Genomic DNA, 19,012 nt, shown 5'->3' with positions numbered 1-19,012 from the left:
AACACTTGCAGTTTAGGCACCTTGGCTATTTGTATTTATATTTAAGTAATCATTCGTCAATAATTTATAACCCATTGATACAGAGGGCCTGACATGCCAATACCAAGGTCAATGAATGAATCAATACAAATTCAGAAGGGATGTGAATTGGTTTAACCATGTGTGCAACATGTTATTTCTAAAGGAAGTAGCCAATTTCCATCAATAACAGCTATTGACAAATATGTGGCCTCATGCGCAAATAATATACAGTGTACTGTGCAGTGTGCATGGTGTATGATACACACAATCGCTCATATTTCCGAGTGCAATTATGACATAATTGCTGCAATGTAGGCGGCTTGTCTTCTCAATTCAGGGACACCGCTTTAGCCATCTGTGGCGCACAGACCCCATGAGGCCTGTCCAAATGATTTTTGAGATCTGGCCCTGGGGCTGTAAGCCCATGGGTGAGACCAAAATACCACTAAAGACGCCCATATAGCCCAGAGAAACTGGACGGTTTCAAAACCACCTGCAATGAAGGAAAATTCACGGGCCAAAATGGACCCACCGCTGGTGGCCTTGGACCAAGTGGCACACACGAGGCCTCGGAAAAATGAAGATAAAGATTCACGCATGAAAAACAGGAGGCGATCGTGCAATAACACTTGCAGACAATGTCCAAGCGAGATCGCCGATTTATGTTTCAGGTGTCAGGCACAGTTATTGATTGTATTCATACGAACCAAATATCGGCTCTTCTCTGGCCTGCCCTGCGGCATGAGTCCCACAGGCCTGAAGCAGCTGTTCACTGAGCCAATTTCTGCCTAATTGGCACTGGAGGAAGCAGGATATTTGAGGGAGGGTAGTGAGGATTCTCATTTGGGAGTGGGAGCGATTTGGGGCTGGTGATGATGGTGGCAGAGATAATGTAGTTTTGCATTCATTTTTTTGCCAGCACAATTCAACCACCGTTTGACGAAAATAAATCCTTAAAATTGCTAAAGTTGTGTTTTTACGTCTCATAAAACTGTAATGTGTATAGAAGCAATAAAAGCACAGCTGAATATTGCAAAGCATGAATACTGGCATACCTAAGGCGTAGTGACAGCCCTGTACTCTATCAGATCTGCCAGGCAGCCTGGGGGTTAATGGTATGCATTGTATTCCCAAACATGTCAAATGTGGTCAAAATATATTTTCAGCAGCGGAGCAAATATTGTGTTCACATTGTGAATGCAGCCATGGCAAAACGGTTCTTGCTAATGGACTGAGCCTGAATGCCAATAGCTGTGAAGCGTCTCGTGTAACCCCCCAGCTGCATTCCTCGCAATTGAAAGCAGCAAGAATGTTGTGCAAGGCCACATCTGATGTAATTACAGGTGCAAGGCAATATTGAGGCATTACCATGAAAACCTATTAGGGGAGCCCAATAGATTGATTAGAGGTATCACAATCATGAGTTGTTTGTGGCATGCGCCTTCGGGGAGTATGGCCGGGCGGGTTTGGCGTGGGTTGGAAGACCCAGAGATTGGGAGGATGAGCTGTGCTTTGAGAAATTGGAAAGTGAAGGCTAAAAAGGGAACCCCGTTGCATTTTGGCACACCCGAATGGGTGTCAAATGTCGGCCGCCCGGTATCTTGTTAATTTGCAACCATCAGGTCATGCCAATGTTTGCCAAGTGTACGTAAATGTTGATTGTTGATATTGGCGACCACCCTGTGCATAGGCAGTCGACTGCGGCAGGCTCCCTGGCTGACTGCCCTTCTCCCCCCCCACCTCGCTCTCCCCCCTCCCTTACTCGTCTGAATTGGCCTAATGCATTTCCATTAATAATTAAATCAATCATTCTTCTCCTGGCTCCCACGACAGCGGAGAAAAGTTTATTTCTGCAAATATGAAGAAGATAAATAATTTTCATTTCGGCTAAATTAAATTGCCCCAGGATGAAATGAAAGCTTTTTTTTCTCTCTTCCCTAGAATACAATAAAGCGTGAGACCCGAGGGAACCCACTGGCGCATACGAGGCACAGTCAAGAAGTTTTGAGAACGAGATACTAAAAGCAGTCACGGTGGCAGTGGTCGGCTTATTATGAAGCCTCAATCTTAATTTAGTGAAACGCTGTATACATCAGCGTGTACAATACATTATTGGTGGCATCTGAGATGAAAAAACGTGGCATTAATGGTGTGTCATCGTACTTGCAGCATCTATTTCCTTGAACTTTTTTCGCTGTCCTTCGTACATTATTTTGGCCTGGAGCGATACGATGACAGGGTGCGGAGAGCACAAGTACCGTGCCCCCTGGTGACCCCGTCACAAGCAGATTGAATTATAAATCAAAATCTGATGAAGGTAGGAACACAGAAAATCAGGCCCTTGGGCAAAATCTAGCTTGAAAAATAATAATAATATCACACAATAATAACTTAAGCATCCATCCACGCCCGAACGCAATTTGGGCTGAAATGTTGCGACAGCCCTAGAAAGGGCCTGGCCCCAGCATCTCGTGAAGTGACGATGCCGGTGAGAGATGAGGCTCGTGAAACGCCCCCCCGCCCCCCACCCCCCCCGTTTACGCGAAACCGGCGGACACACAAAAATTCCCTGCGGTGGAAAAAAATGGCCGATAAGGCGAAGTGGTTTTGTCGGGGCGAGGCGCAGAAGCCATCGAGAGCGACACGCTCGGCCTGCTCCCTCCTCCTCCGCCTGGGAATGCGGCGCCACTCTGCCCTTGCTTCTCCTGCACCACTCAATTCATTACACTTGGACGCAGATGTTCTCATACTTCTTCCCCCAATGACCCCCCCCCCACACACTCCTGCTCCTCCACCCACCCCCCCCCCCGCTTCTATTTAAAATGTGTATTTCTAATTAAATTAAACATAATCACATTTGCCTTGGATTATTGAGCTTAATAATATTGCGTTGCCCCTTTCATTCAGAGGCATGTCCTCTACCTCTGTTTTTTTGCCGTGGTCGCTCACATTCTATCTCAATTGCTCGCTTCTTCGCCCCTTTCTCTCCCTATCTTGCTCTCACTCGCTCTCTACTCTGCACTCTGTCTCTCTCTTGGTGGCTGCTGCTGCTGCTGCTGTGTTTGCTTGTGTCTCTCTCCTTTTCTCACCTTTCTATTTGTGTCCAGATTCTCTCTGTAACAACACAGACCATGCTATACTTGTGTTTGTCATTTTCCGCTCTTCATCACCATCCCATCTCTACATTCTCTCATCCAATCTCTTTGCTCCTTTTTACCGCAGCAGCACCGGTCCGTGTGGTTTTGTCTCGCCCCGTGTCTTTCATTTTTTTTCCTTTCTTGCGTCTTGTCGCCGCCGCTCACCTCCGCACTCTGTCGCACGCCAATCACGGGTCATGACGGCGCTCTGCTCTCCTGCCACTGGGGCATGGAGCGGCGGCGATTGGAAGTGACGTGCGGTGTCACGGCCCTGGGATGGGTGCTTATGAAAGGCGCATGGTTTTTCTTTGCTGGTTTTATTAGTGTTTCGATTGCGTGATTAGCTTGTCATCGGCCTGCCAGTGAGCATTCCGTTAATCCCAGAATTAACCCTGGCAGATGGAAGGCGACAGGCCTGGAGTTTTCTTGTAAATGAGAGTGATTAACAGATTAAATGGGATTATAAGTTGCATGGACCATCCTATCTCCGGGAAACAGACTGCGTCATGTGTCCTTTAATCCCTAAGTCTGGCATTAGCAGTTCGAAACAATTGAGGTGTCTGTGTTGGTGCACGGTATTATATATATTTTTTAAACAATATAACACGTTTTTAATTCGAAACTGAATTTGACCCTAAATTTGAACGTCATTAACTTCTGAAATTACCTGTGATATTTTAAGCCCAGTAATTACTAGCCTATACTCAACGTCCTTCTTGATGCCTTCGTATGGATAGAGCCAATAATGCAGTGTGATCTTTAACACACAACATCCAAAATATATTTTGACCACCAAGAATATGAATCCCTGCAGTCACGAAAGCTTTAAATCAAAACATCCAGGCCTTTTGGAGAAGAAAACTATTCACGACTTTTAACCGTACACAGCAGCAATGAGAATCAAATTACATCACCACGCATGTGCTGTTATGTGTAATGAAAAATATTATTTGCTGGTCCTCCATTTGTCTCGCTTGCAGAGAGGCTCCTTGTGTTGTACTGCAGTAAATCAAATGGGCTTTTTTCCCATTCGTAAAAGCACTTTCGAAGGGCTGCTTGTTAATGCAATTGGTGCATTTGCTTTCCATTGGAGCACATTAGCTATCTAAATAAAAGGTTGGGTCTCATCGTAAGAAGAGCGGGGCGATATTATGCAGATTTAAGAACAAGTCTGCCACTTGGACAACAGTCAGATCGGCTGCAAATCCGCCAGTGCCCAACGATGGCACAGCTTTTCGTGAGCATCGTGACACAGCAAAGCAGAAGCCCAGGAAGCTGAAAGCCACTTTGTTGTTTTAAACTTTTCTTCTGCAAGAGATCGCATTGCTCGCCGCTCCATGGGCATTATTGCTGCTGACTCGCAATGCAAATCTGTCCTTGATATTTGTTTTCATTCACGTCCCCATGGTTCACAGAAGGCTCGCAGCTTTGGTGGTGCCGTGGTGGAGAGGTGTTAACTACCTCGCCCGGTATACAGGAGGTTGTGGGTTCGATCCCGACCCTGATGCCTGTGTATTTGGAGTTTGTGTGTTCTCCCCGTGGATTTTTCTCCAGGTCCTCCGGTTGTCTCCTCCACATTTAGAAACGTTCGTTTAGAGTATTTGGCTGCTATACATTTCCACATGATGAAGCCACTTCTTTGAGCTATCATTTGTGGCCAGGTCGCTTCTGAAAAAGAGTGATATATCTTAGTGGGCCCTATCTGGTGAAATAAAAAATGTAAACTTTTGAGACATGCGTGTGTTACCGCTTTTTGATATATCAGCAAAGTGATAACAAATGAATAAGGTAACATTTATTATTCCACTTACTAAAATGTAGTGGCGTATTTCTCAGGTTTGTTTTCGTTTGAAAACATATACAAGACTGCACTGACAATTAAAACAAATGCTGATGCCCTCTTTCTACCGTTCCAACAGAACAGGATGTTTCAGTAAACCGTGGAAATCTTGCACAAATTCAAGTCCATTTTCGAGCCAGAATGGTGACTTCAAAACTGTCCTCCAGTTATGTTGGAGCCACGTAGTGAGCTGCAGTTCCTTTAAAGGTGACCTTGTGTTGCCTTGGAATATGAGGTTGTAGCAATAATAATAATAATAATGCAAACGATATGTCCAGGAAAACCATCACTGAATCTTAAGACTTTCAGGAGGGTTCTGCATTGGGATGTTTGGCATCACGTGAGAGGCACCTGGAGAGCCAGGAGAAGCCCCATGCGTACAATAGGATAACACTCAGGAGCGCCATGCAAATATATTCAATAGAAATCCCGACTCAGTCTGGTGATTCAACTGAACCGATACATGAGCCGCACAATTTTAGCCCTGCTGCAATCCACTGACACCTCGTAGTCTCAACAGCCCCGTGCCTATAACACCTGAGACACACGGGGGGTGGTCACCCACCTGAGCACTAATCAGGCTCAAGCCTACTTAGCTCCCGAGATGCAACGAGGTGAGGGTCACAGGCATTGTCTGGGCAGTAGCATCTGGCCATGTGATCGTGACAACAGGCATCTTTAGCCGCGCATTAAAGACAAAGACAAAGATCCCCCGTGTAGCCTTAACAGACTGTTAAGGCGAGTGCTGTTATCGAGCACCTATAAAGGCTGGAACGGCACAGAAGTGGATGGGTAGTCGGCACCACGCCTGACCGCCTTTGTCTCCCCGGTGGCGATGTTTTTACACAACACACCAGGTACTTATTTGAGGCTGAGTCGACCTAGGGGGAGGCCCAGGACCGGTTTAGATAATCACCACTGATGTTGGTGGCCGTGAGCGGGAATCGAACTCGGGTCGCCGGGTTCATAGGTGCAGCGCCGCAAACTGCTGCGCCACCGCTCCCCACATACGTACACGTCCTCCGACCAGCTGATCTGGCAGCTTTTCCTCTTTACGCGATTAAGAGCGCTACGAGCACCACGTCCGCGTCAGGGCGCAAGTATTGCCAGGCGGCACTAACGACGGATTAGGGCCAGACCCCAGGACCTCCCGAGGGGAAGAGATAATGCGGGCTTTGCTGTATCGGTGGAGGTTTGTCGCGTGTGCGAGTATGCAATCCTGTGCTCGTAACGTGCATTTAATAATGTCACGTTGCCAACTTGGCATCCGCTGCCAGGGGGGCACGACTGCCCAGCCGCTGCGCCCGCAGGTCACTCTTCATTTGCCCAAAGTCAGCTGCGTTGAATTGTCATAGCGGACAATTTACAAGGCAAAGTGTCAGTGGCAAAGAGGCAACAATATATGTGAATCATCTTCTTGGTTCTTTCGGTAAAGTCACGTAGAAGGGAAGTAATAAAATAATAAAAATAAAACGTAATAAAATAAAATAATTCTCACGACGTTTCCACCTCCAACCCAGCTTATATATAAGCTCCTAGCTTGGCAGTGTCTCATTCTTCACCTGAAGACGGCTGCTTGCGTTGTAGCCGAAACGTCGTGAGAATTATTTTATTTTATTATGTTTTATTTTTATTATTTTATTACTTCCCTTCTACGTGACTTTACCGAAAGAACCAAGAAGATGAATCCCTGCAGTCACGAAAGCTTTAAATCGAAATTTTATATATGTGAAGTTCATACAATGCAGAAAACGTTCCATTAGACGGCATCCGCTACGGTTGGCCGTGATAACCAAACTCACGATGAGCATTGCGTTGCATTTCTTACATGTACATGGAAAACGTATCAAATAATGAATTCGTAATTTATAAAACTATGCATCATGAAATGTGTTTGGTAAATGAATAACCTGAACCCTTGGCCAGAGCCTCACGCCTCGTGACCTCGCGTGCTGGTAATCGTACGAATAATAGTCCTGTTATTTACACGAATGGTAATACATCCTTTGCGAGACGGCAAGTTTACTGTAAGGTCGTTTGCTAGCCTCTTGAATGGCGCATTATATATATATATTGTTTTTATTGCCGTCCGTTGCAGTCGGTCAATCGAAACAACTGACATTGTTCCTCGGCGGCCCGGTGCTTTCCTAGGCCACGACTGAGGCTTACTTTAGAAGGCAGGTGCGCCAGTTAGCTTTTTCGGAACACTCCTCGTGAGCTGGTGGAATTCCTGGGCTGTGTTTGCTTGGGGCATTCAAGAAGCTCAAGGTTTTGGTGCGAATGGGGGGGCGGCTCTTTTTTTTGTGCGTGCGTGTGCAAAGCCAAGAGTGGGCACACGGATCACGAGCCAATGCGGCATGGGAAAGCTCGGTCACTGTGTTTATCCAACAGGTGAAGTGCTGAATGACAGCAAGTTAAACACTCGCAGCTCTGAAAGCACTTCTACCAGTGTTTCTATTTGGCAAATTGAAACAGCAACGGAACAGCGGACGCCAGGGCAGCTCCTCACGACCTAAAATGTTCGCCACGTGCCGGCTGCAAACCAGCGAAAGCCAGTGAAGTGTAAAAAAAAAGCATCGACAATTTTCCGTGGATCTCAGTGAAATTTTCTGAATGCTTTCTTTGTATGTACATCAGTCCACTCTCATTCATCTTCAGGATGCAGGACCATCGCTCAAAGTGTATTTCACTGAAGCCGGATTTTGGAAGGTGAAATAAGTGTGTGGTGACATTTTTCTCCATAGAGGTTTTTTTTTTCTCTCCCACTTTACTAATGGCCTGTCCTCTTAAGAGTCACTGCGTAAACTTTCGTATGTTGCTGAGCTACTGAATTCCAAAAAGTGCTTCGATCAAAATACGCTTCGTGACGGGTTGACTGTGGTGTAATTGGCGGGGGCTTCCCCCCTCCTCCCCACCTTTCCTTCATTCTCTTTGGCAACTCAATGCGCAATAACAGACAAAACCACAGCCTTGGGAGAGGGCAAACTCGCAGAAATGGATTATGTCAAACAAAACAAAATCCACGCCGACCGATTAGATTATTTCGAACTGGCAGCGATCCATCCTGGCCCAGCGTACAGCGGGCACACGCCCACTTCGTGCCAGGCTTCCCGAAGAACGCCTCGTTTGGAGGGCACACTCCGGCTTTTCTTTTTTCCATCAGCGCCCGTTCACATCACAATCTCGGACTCAGCGGGCGAGCGGGGCCTCTGACAGATGCAGCGCTCGTTGCAGGCCTCGTGCACGTGCTTCAAAGTGAGGCTTGCAGCTCTTCACTGAAGCCAATGCAGAGTGGCGTTTAGTGACTAAAATTGGGCTCGTTAAAGGAATACGTGCTTGTATATTTAGCGTTTGAACTATTCCCTGGCCGCAATTCAATTGCAGATTCAGTTTCCCCCCAAGCTCTCCCAGATACACACTGCTCATAATTGGCTTTCGGACTTTTTTCTTTTTTTTGCCCGGTGACTGTAAATAAGGGCAAAGCTTGCCATGGGCAAAGACAACAGCATCTCTGACAATCATCCTGTTTAGTGAAGAGTTTTTAAAATGGTGTTTAATTGAAATTCTAACATCAATAATTATCTCTTTGAATCCCACACCAAGGAAATTAGAGTGCTTATCCATATTGATCTGACAGTCAAGGCAAGAGTTAATGGAATATAAAGGAGTGTGAATGATCAAAGAGAAGCTGCACTGTCAAGCCAACGAGATATCTCAAGTTTTCATCGGTGGTTATTAATTCAAAAGCCACCGCATGGGTTTGGTTTGATGGTCAAAATTCTATCACATATCATGCGAGAGGACTTTCAAAGATGACTTATTGGATTGCATCTCTTAATTAAGCCGTCAACCCGGTAACGGCTGCTTCCAGCACTTTTATTTGGTGTGATCCGTATTCTCGCATGCATGGATTGTCCAGTCCAGCCGATTTTTATTTACATTCTACGCGTTCATCGAGGCCTATAAGAGTGTTGGCGGGTGCAGCATTTTACAGTTGCTCACACACCAAATGGGCTTTGATCAAAGTGCAGTTTATGCTGGCATTACTGTGCCATAATTGGCAACCCATTTTGTGCCCTATGAATGAAAAGCATAACAAACAAAACCACAGCTAAGCGCAGATGGATATTACAGTCGAACGCGGTGATTGATGATTTTTTATTGAACCAGGAGCCATACCGCAGGCATCGTACGTATGTGCTTGTGTGCGTATGTGAACGTGTGTCAAAGTGTAGCGTAATAATATTGAAGAAAACATTGTATACATCTCTCTGATCCAAAACAAGAGATCAGATGTTTCTTCAAACAAGCCATGATCAAAGATTATATGTGAGAACATCAAACACAACATTTTTTAATTGAAATGTATAGCTTGACATTTTCTGGTAATGCTCAATTATTTGTGCGCGGGCCTTAATTTCAGCCAGAGCAGTCTGGGGCTGCCCTCTGGAATAATTATTATATTTCCCAGCAACCCCTTCGTGGAGGATCTTCCACCAACAGTGGCGTGAGAAAGCGATTGCAGGACTCTTAAACGCGATGAACTCTCATGACGTCGTCGAGAAGCATAAACCATCACGCGAACTCCGGTCATCCTCTCAGCGACGGCTTTTGGCTGGCAATCTAACAAAGGCGGTGACTGCATCGCGCGCTTTCAGATCTGCTTCTGCGGCCGTCTGGAATGCTCTTCCTTCTGACATGAAGAAGTCACTGGAGCTATGCACTTTAAAATGTAGTTTGAAAATATTTTTACGAATTGTAGTTTCACAAACACCCGCCCGCACTCTATTCCCTTCCCAGGGTCCCGCTTGCGCCAGGAGGACGCTCCCCCGCGCATCGCAGAACATCCATCAGACTTGATTGTGTCGCGCGGCGAGCCGGCCACGCTCAACTGCAAGGCGGAGGGGCGCCCGGCGCCCACCGTCGAGTGGTACAAGGATGGCGAGCGCGTGGAGACCGACCGCGACGACCCGCGCTCGCACCGCATGCTGCTGCCCACCGGCTCGCTCTTCTTTCTGCGCATCGTGCACGGCCGGCGCACCAAGACGGACGAGGGCAGCTACGTGTGCGTCGCGCGCAACTACCTGGGCGAGGCCGTGAGCCGCAACGCGTCGCTCGAGGTGGCAAGTGAGTCCTCGCGACACGTCGGTTGCGGCTTGCGCGTTGGGGGGGGGGGGGGGCGGAGGCGGTAAAGGGGGGAGGATAAAGGACCCGGACGTGCGTCGTTCGTTTTGTGGTGGTTTGCATCACTCGGTCGTTGGTAAGCTCCGCGCTTTGAAGCCCGTTTGCCCGCGGTCGGTGTTTTAAATTCCACTGCCAGCGCCAAATGAAGCTGGGAGGATTTTTTTGCCGAAGAGCATTGCCTTTGATGATGCACGCTTTAATCACAACGGCGATTATTTACTCAGGAGAGCATCACTGCACCTCTAGGTGATTTTTCAGGAGGGTGCTGATGCATTGGGATGTTTGGCCAATGCCATTTAATGTTTGTTTGGTTCGATGTGGGAGGAAACCGGAGAACCAAGAGAAACCCCACCACACATCAGAGGGGGTGACACACAGTACGTCCATCTCATGGTCACTCCTCAGAGCCCCGCACCTACAACACGTGGCAAGTCCTGGTGTTCATTAATCCAAGTGTAGTGACGCATATTTAGTCACTGTTGTGTTAGCACTAGCCACTGTGAGAAGAATGCAACTGTGCGTCTTAGAGCCTCTCTCTGTCACCAGAGTACGCATGGCATATGGGACAGGCTGGGTGAACCCGAGAGGGCACGTGACCAGGAGAGGATAAGGAAGGGGGCCAGAAAGGGGACCGAGAAGACATGTGATGTGAGGTCCCAGAACCTTCTGGGAAGACCCCGAAGGGGGCGTGGCCGAGGACGGAGCAAGGCCGTCGTGCTACGGTCTTCGCTCTTCGGGCACGACATCGTGGACCAGGCAGCGCGTTAGCTGATCTGGTCCTATTAGCCCGTTAAGTGGTTAAGTAGTTGCCCGTGGTGGTTACCGCCCTATGTCGTTACCCCGCCAGGAGTGTATATAGTTATGTAGTTACCCTGTTGGGGTGTATAAACACATTCCTGCGGAGGGAGCTGGTAGGAACGTTGGGTTGCTCGGTCAATGGCCAGGGTCAACGGCGGCGTGGTGTATTCCGCAAATATGCCCGACTGTGAGGGCGGGCACAAGCCGGCGTGAGTAGGTTAAACGTTGAGTTTTATAAGGGCACCACCCCCCATCCAGCCCCACCCTCCCCACCCAGCCCCTCCCCACCCTCCCCTCCCAGCCCCTCCCCACCCTCCCCTCCCCACCCAGCCCCTCCCTCCCCACCCAGCCCCTCCCTGCACGACGGACGGACAAATTAATCCCCTGTGGGCTGGTGTAACCAGGAGGTTCCTACCAGTATTAATGTGTTGCCTCCAAGTTAGAAGTGTCTGCCTCCGTGGAACCCACTACACAAGTGCTAGCAAGGCTCAGCTTTCCCTAGCTGCTGGGATCTGACGATATCGAGTGCAATCATGTCATGATGATTTGGTCATAGACTAAATCATAAAAAAACTACGTGACGTTGCAAGAGGAGACCAGCAGTTGCATAATGCAGCCAAAAGCTAAACTATCCTATGAGCACAATGCTGCATTTACATTCACTTCCTTTTACCAATTCCCAGGTCTCGTGGAAAATAATTATTTTATCTCATTTAGTTATCTATTTTCGTAACGGCGGAGAAGTTCTTGCCTTGAGTGCTTTAAAAAAAAATCTTCCGAATACCATGAACAAAGAGAGACACGTGACTGCTTTTAAGTTTATTGAGAGCAGCAAGCAGGTCCACATTGCAGACTGGTTTTAGCCTTGAGGAAGCTCCGTGGGGGCCAATTTATATTTTTAAAACAAGGTCTCGGGAGTGTGAAAACAAATCCCAAACAATCGGCTGGAATTGTGGACCTTATTAGCCACCTACCTGGAATTGAGTTGGCGTGTCAGCCCACATCCACCGTTACCCCAGCACCAGACGTGTACTTACAAAGGATCAGGAACAATTACCGGAACATGTTATTTTGCATGAATGTACAGTATCGTGTCGACCATGACCATCGCACCTGCATCGACGGTTTACCCCACGTCAATATGATGATATTGTCCGCATAATATAACAGTGTCTCAATGGGTTTCCATCCCGGTTACAAATAAATTGACTCCTTGTTGAGGCACTCATTTGCCACCAGTGAGCTAAGCTAGGCATTAAGGCAAAATTAATGGCCACTGGTGTGCGATTTGTCCTTGCGTTGTCTTTTCGACATTTCAGAACATTTTACAACAGTGGTAAAATATGATAATGGTAGCTTATGGACACTCGATTTTTTCACCGCAACCAAAATGTGCTGTTTGATAAGCTACAACTCCCCCGCAGGTGCTGATTATTCAGTTTAATGTGATTGGGCATAACTGGAGGGCCGCTGGCTGCGGCAGGCATGATTGATGACTGCGCGTGCAGGTGCTGATTTCAATGAGTCTACATTAAGGAGAGATGCACTGGCCAGATATGGCTGAGTGTGTGGCTCTTCGTGTGAAAATGAATGCCTTTTCTTTCTCAGCGCTCAGGTGGAAACAAGCCAGAAGATCTTTCATGGGTACTTTAAAAAAAACGTCCACTTTTTTATATGAATGTGTCAAGGTTGTAAAATACATGAGCAATTTTTTTTTAAGGCGCTTTCAGCATGACACCAATTAGGTTAATCTACCACTTTCTGAGATGCTGGGTGTTTTAATTAAAGCATTAAACGATTGACTTGGTACATCAACGCGACTTGATTTCTGCCTAAACTGTGCGACATATGCTATTTGGCGGGTGCACAGTTCCAATGCCCAAAATTCCAACATGAAAGGTTCTGCAGGTACAGGTAGGCTTCTTGAAATCTCATCCCCTGCAGCCCCCCGGCGCATGACGATTGTAGGAATGTGTGATTACGTCTCGAAATGAGGACCCCCCCCAGCAACAGCCACACCGACGTTCCCGCAGTTCTTTTCCCCAGCGAAGGGGGGGGGGGGTTCTGCGTAAAAAATTGGCCGCCGAGTCGAACGTGCAGCTTCAAAGGCGGCCACTGAGAGGTAACCGAAAGGGGAGGACGCTTGCAGCTGTCGCGGGGGAACAAACCCCTTCGTTGCCCCCCCGTTCGGAGAAAGCAACGGGAGAGCAGAGGCCCGCGCGCTCGTCGTCAAAACCCCCGCGGGGCGCGTCCAGCCCTTTGGAGTTCCGCCGGCGGCGGCGGTCGTCTCGAGAAAGCCCCATGCGAGGGCCCCCCCCCCCTTCCCCAGGAGGCGAAGGTTGGCCACGTTGGCCCAGTACGTCGTGGCTCACGGCCCGCGGTTGGGAGTGAACTCTTCACCGCTTGTAGCGGTGCGTCACATCAAACGGACTGCCGGGCCGTTGGTTGGCGTCGGTTTTGGCCTCCGAGTCGAGCGGAGCAGCTCCCAGCACACGCGTCGGGTTACGGCAGTTCACAAGCTTCTGCCAAAATAAAAACCAACTCGCATGCTTGGCAGGCCCTTTCGTGTCATTTCGGATTAGAAAACGCTCATACGAACAGTCAAAAGTTTCCCGCGCGCGAGTTGAATAAAAAACAAACACATCGGTCTGGCGATGCTTCTACATTTGGAATAGCATTTGAACGCCGCTCACCTATAGCAGCTGTGGTGGGGGGGGGGAGATGCACCATAGCTGGAAGCGTGCGCCACACAAGGCAGCTGCCGGGGTGGGGGCCTGGTTATTGAGGCCGGCGAAGGGTGGAGGCTGCGGGACAGTGACGTCGCCGGTCTGCGGGGGTTTTCGGGAAAGCCGGCTGACAATTAGATGTAAAATCAACTTAGCGGCGACTTAGCATTTGTATGTATGCATCGCGGGTCAGAGCGACGGCTGCTGCGCTTGCATTATTCTCTGGTGAGCCATTTTTATATTTAACATGTGTTAGGGTTTTGGATCTGGGGTCACGGTGGCGGCTGCCCTCTTCAAGCGGCACTGTTCCTGACAGCTTGATCTATTGATCAACGTGAGGTGCTGACAGTGTAAATGAAAATTCATGAAAAATTGATGCACTCCCTCGATCACCGTCCCATCTCCTATTCTTCCACGGCAAATTATGGCCGGCCAGCTGAGAACACTCGTGACCTTACTCTTGGCCCGTGCCCTCGAGCCCCCAGCATCCAACAACGCCGTTCCATACACCCCCCCCTCCCCACACTGCTTACACTATGCGTTATTCCTACCCACCCGCCCACTCACCCACCACATTATCCATGCTTTCCCCCCTCCCAGCTCCCATCTCCAACCCGTTTTGCCTCCTTCCACCTCCTCCTCTCCTCTCCACCCAACAGCATCACCCAACTTACCAAGGCTGTGGGGGGGGTGGACCTGGTTCAGAGGTCAGGGTTCATCAGGCACTTGTGAGGCGGACGGTTGAATTTCAGATATTCATGGTGTGGGGAGGGGGGTGGGGTTGCGAGGAGATGGATACATGACCCCTGCTCTTCTTTGGGGAGACACGCAGTTCTGCAAATTTAACCAGATGTATTCTTGATCAGTGTTCAAAAAATTACTATGCTTCATGTGCAATGAATGGGTGCCTGAGTGTGTGTGTGTGCGTTTTGGTGAAGCGGTTAGCGCCGCTACGCTACGAACCCAGTGACCCGAATTTGATTCTCGCTCATGGCTACCAACATCAGTGGCCATTTTCTGAACCGGTCCTGGGCCTCCCCTAGGTCGACTCAGCCTACATGAGTACCTGGTGCGGTGTGTAAAAGCATCGCCACTCGGGAGACAAAGGCGGCTGGGCGTGGTGCTGGCCACCCACCCCCTCGTGTGCCGTGCCGGCCTTAATAGATGCTCACTAACAACACTTGCCCCAACAGTCTGTTTAGGCTATACGGGGGATCTTTGTCTTTATACATGCGCACACACACACAAGCTGCTATCAAAGCATTTTTGCGACTGAGATTCCAAAGATGTTGCGCCAACCTAATGTCACCGCAGTTCCGATAGTTCATTTCTAAGCCACTTCTTATGATATCATGGTGAGATCAAAGGGTTATGTATGAAAAGAAGAGTAATATGAGTTTTTGTACTTTGATGACCTTGTTCTCAACAATTTTTGACCACTGCCCTGTGTGCGCGTCTGCGTGTTTGCGCGCAAAATGTTATTTTTTTTGGTCCCGTGTATTTCCTTCCTGGGGTGGGTGTTTAATTGTAGGGTCGGACAGATGGCAGGTAACTCACGCCCCAAAGGGGTGCAGGAGGTTGTGATTTTGAGGCAGACGCGTGGCACAGACAAAAGCCCACGCAGGGGGGTCGGCACACGTCTGATGAAATTACAGAGTGTCAGGCGTCGAGACGGACAGCCAAGCAGGGCAGATAGATGGACGGGCAAAGGACACAATGCACGGGTCGCCATGGAGACCTGTGGGTGGGACGGCGACAAAAGAGGCGGTGGGGGGGGGTCCCTTTTAAGAAAATGAAACATTTTATGCCACCATGATGTTTGGCAGGAGTCCACTGGTTGGCAGAGTCGCGAGAAATCCGCGTTGTCGGCTGCAGGAGATTTGTTTCCCAATTCGGAGCATTGCACCAGCGGCGTAAGTCCTGAAACTCTCGTTCCGTTGGCACGGGCGGAGCGTAACATTCTGCAAGCGCTGTAAATATTGTGGTGGGCATCGGGAGAGCCGCGGGCATCACAATATCAAGCTGGGCTTTCGAGAGACCGGTGGGGTGCGACACATGTGACACGGCGGGGTGAGATCTGCAGACAGATGGCTGCTTGGGGAAGGAATTAGCAGAGCCAGGAAGGAGGCATTGCATCTGTCCCCTTGTGTCACAGTATCGGGGACAGGGCTGATAAAACAGAGCACTGTCAAAGCCTCCGCTATGATTCATGTCACCGCACTGCACGCTCGCCACAACGCGTGCACGATGGGGGGGGGGGGGGTTATTGTCCGGAATGGAGAATTGTAGATTTTCCACAAATCTGCGCTGCGATCGTTCAACGTGGGGCATTAAGGGCTGAAAGGATGACAAAATATGAGTCGCAGCTGTGAAGCCCTGCAGCAGGCCTTTGCCATATCCCTCTCAACCTGACTCTTCCCCTCACACCCTCGTGCTCCTCAAAAGTCTTCCCTTGCATCACAATCCACCCTCATGCCAAAGGTGTCTCCCCATAAAGGACGGAGGAGGAGGAGGGGATGGAGGGAGTTGTACTTTAATCAATACCTTCTCAGGGGTTGGGACCTCCCCGGAGCGTCCCCTACAATTGGGCTCCGTGCTGTCCGCGACTACGATCGCAACGTTTTCTGCGCAGCAGGTGAAATGCGAAAAGAAGAAGTGAGAAATATTGTGGTGCTTTTGATGTGTCCATTGCTGTTAATCGTGGGGAGGGGGGTGGAAATAGAATGAAAACAAACTTTTTTGTGGGTTTTTTTTTCCCTTTGTGTGACCGAATTCTAAAACATCCCCCCTTTTTCCTAAACATTGGATTATTTTTGCCGATACAATCAACGCCTTGGCTTTGGCAACAGGGTGTTAAACTACTGAAGCAGAACGATTGGTTTTATAATGATTTAGGGATAAGGATTTGCATTTATCTGGCACTGAATTGCAACTGCATCTCGTTTATAGTTACTTGTTAATCCACTACTCGCTCAGACCTCCTTCTATGGTGTTAGTCATGGGAGTTTGTTTTTTATCATACTTCACTTTGCTGTTTTTTTCCTGGATTGTTCTGTTGCGCGTAGTCACTTTAAGATGTTCTTTGTTCATGTTTTTTGTTTGTTGCGGTTGCACCCGAGTCAAGAGCCGCATTGCTCACAGGGCTATACCTAATAAATGAGACTGAAAACTGAAACTCTCATACTATCACTCTCCCACTCGTGTTAGGCCATGGCCGGGAATAGACCTCAAGTAATCGGGCTCGTAGTGCAGTGTGCTAACCACTGTGCCACTGATCACGTGGACCATGTTATACAGGTTAAATAACACAACAAAAATCCTGCTACGATCCTTTTTTTTTTGCAAAAATATATGATTTAATCAAAAAAATGTACGGTTAAACGAATGTTAAACATTTTAAGAAGCTCCTGGTGTGCATATGTGCATACGTGTGTGGCTGTGTGTGTGTATATACATGTTCTATACCTGGAGATAAACAAATACCAACAAATTATTTCTCCCCCATTTTCTCCCAGCAGTGCAGCTCTCGATAAAATTGGTTACGGAGTGTACCTAATTAAGGAGTCATTTGGAAAATTGCCAATGGAAATTCAATACGCCATCATCAAAAGCATTAGAACAACGCACATGATAGGCACTCGATTCTTTTACAAGAAGACGCGTTGAAGAGATCTCGACGCCTGCATTTGCCAGGTCCTTTTTCTGCTGCCGGTCGTGCGATTTGTGCCTCCTCTTTCACCTGGTTGCCTGTCAGTGGAGGCTAAGCAATGTATATTTAGACATCGCATCGTGTGGCTGTTTGTCTCGCGGAGGTAACAATTCTTGCACCTCGCTATCACGCAGGTTTTGACTTGTTGGCTTTACTGGAATATTTCCAAGTGGCAAATGCAGTCTTTTTTTTTCAATTTAATAAATTGGTCACAGAATGCCAAGGCACACAAATAGAACGAGACACGGATGCATCCCAATAATGTAATACAGTGCTCTCCAACACCGCACTATTGATTATTCTTTCTCTTCCTTTCAGCCTAACATGTTTAAAATTTGTGCAACAACGGACATTTAATTTCCGCGTGAGTTACTATGCAATTAAGCGCACTTCTATCGGCCCCGCTGGTGCAGCTGGAGAGAGTAGTGCCTGAGCTCCGATTGGCTGAAAAGCGCTCACACGTGTCAGTGCGTCCGTGTGTGTGCGTGTGTGCATGTGTGCGTCCGTTGGTGCTCGCTAACAGCACTTGCCCCTACAGTCTGTTAAGGCTATACGGGGGATCTTTGTCTTTATCTTTGTCCGTTGGTGGTGCAGCGATTTCCAGCCTGCGCTACGAACCCGGCTATGCGAGTTCGATTCCCACTCACGGCCAACACCAGTGACGATAATCTGAATCGGTGCTGGGACTCCCCTAGGTCGACTCAGCCTCAAACGAATGCCCAGCCACCTACCCCCTCGTGTGCCATATTGGCCTTCATGGGTGCTCGCTAAAACAGCAATTGCACCAAATGTTTGTTAAAGCCTACACGGGGGATCTTTGTGTGATGTCCAACAATCAGGTCACTTCACTCACATTGCCTCCTCCCAAAGTCACAGGCACCCAGACACAGAGCAATCGAGCTGCTCAATCTGCCAAAAATCACGAAGTTACTGCGGAGTTTAATCGCAGTCTCGCTGTTTATCTCTCCGAAGCGGTATCGGCCTGCACAGCGTGTCGTTGTTGCGGCACACTGTCCGACGTTTCGCTCCAGATGCCGGGAGCCTCTTCAGGAGCTGGGATGTCACACTGACAGTCGTAGCCTCCCAGCCCATGGGGGCGAGATGTCGGACATCGTGCGGACGAACACACGGTGACGGCCTGAAAAGCGCCCAGCAGAACTGGGCAGCCGTTCCCATTCAGCTCTCGCTCAGACACAAGAATTGCGGAAGAATTTTTTTTTAAAATAATAGTAAAAACACAAATTTTTTATTCGCAAATAAATGCAATAAAAATGTAATGAGAAGCAAATACAGGCAGTGATGGGTTTTTTTTTGTGTTCAGTCGGAAATACAGCGCCGTGGAAAAGGACCCTTTTATTAATTCAAGGCACTTTAAATAAAAATGAAAGTGCTGCGTCGTGTTGTGCGCTAGGGGTGTTGTTTAGTGGAACACGTGCTTCTTGATGGCTTTGAGGAGGGTGGGGAGAGGCTGATATGACTTGGCACTGAGGTGGTGCCCTGTTATTTATGAATAGCCTGAAGGGCCCTTTTTGGCAATTACTAACCTTTCACTCTCTCTGCTGTATTATAATGGACGTTTTGCGTTCTGCATTCGGTT

General features: G+C 48.4%; 1 protein-coding gene across 1 annotated transcript in view; it reads left to right on the top strand.

Moving 5' to 3' along the window:
* LOC144719116 (roundabout homolog 2-like) overlaps window positions 1–19,012 on the top strand; it is a 155,076-nt gene that overhangs the window by 8,821 nt on the left and 127,243 nt on the right. The window contains exon 2 of the mRNA XM_078594959.1: window positions 9,799–10,125. Coding sequence (XP_078451085.1) covers window positions 9,799–10,125 — 327 coding nt within the window. The remainder of the gene's footprint in view (window positions 1–9,798; window positions 10,126–19,012) is intronic.

This window comes from Lampetra planeri, chromosome 5 (genome assembly GCF_965212315.1).
Source record: "Lampetra planeri chromosome 5, kcLamPlan1.2.h2, whole genome shotgun sequence".
Classification (NCBI taxonomy): domain Eukaryota; kingdom Metazoa; phylum Chordata; class Hyperoartia; order Petromyzontiformes; family Petromyzontidae; genus Lampetra; species Lampetra planeri.
This window is presented reverse-complemented; position numbering and strand designations above follow the sequence as displayed.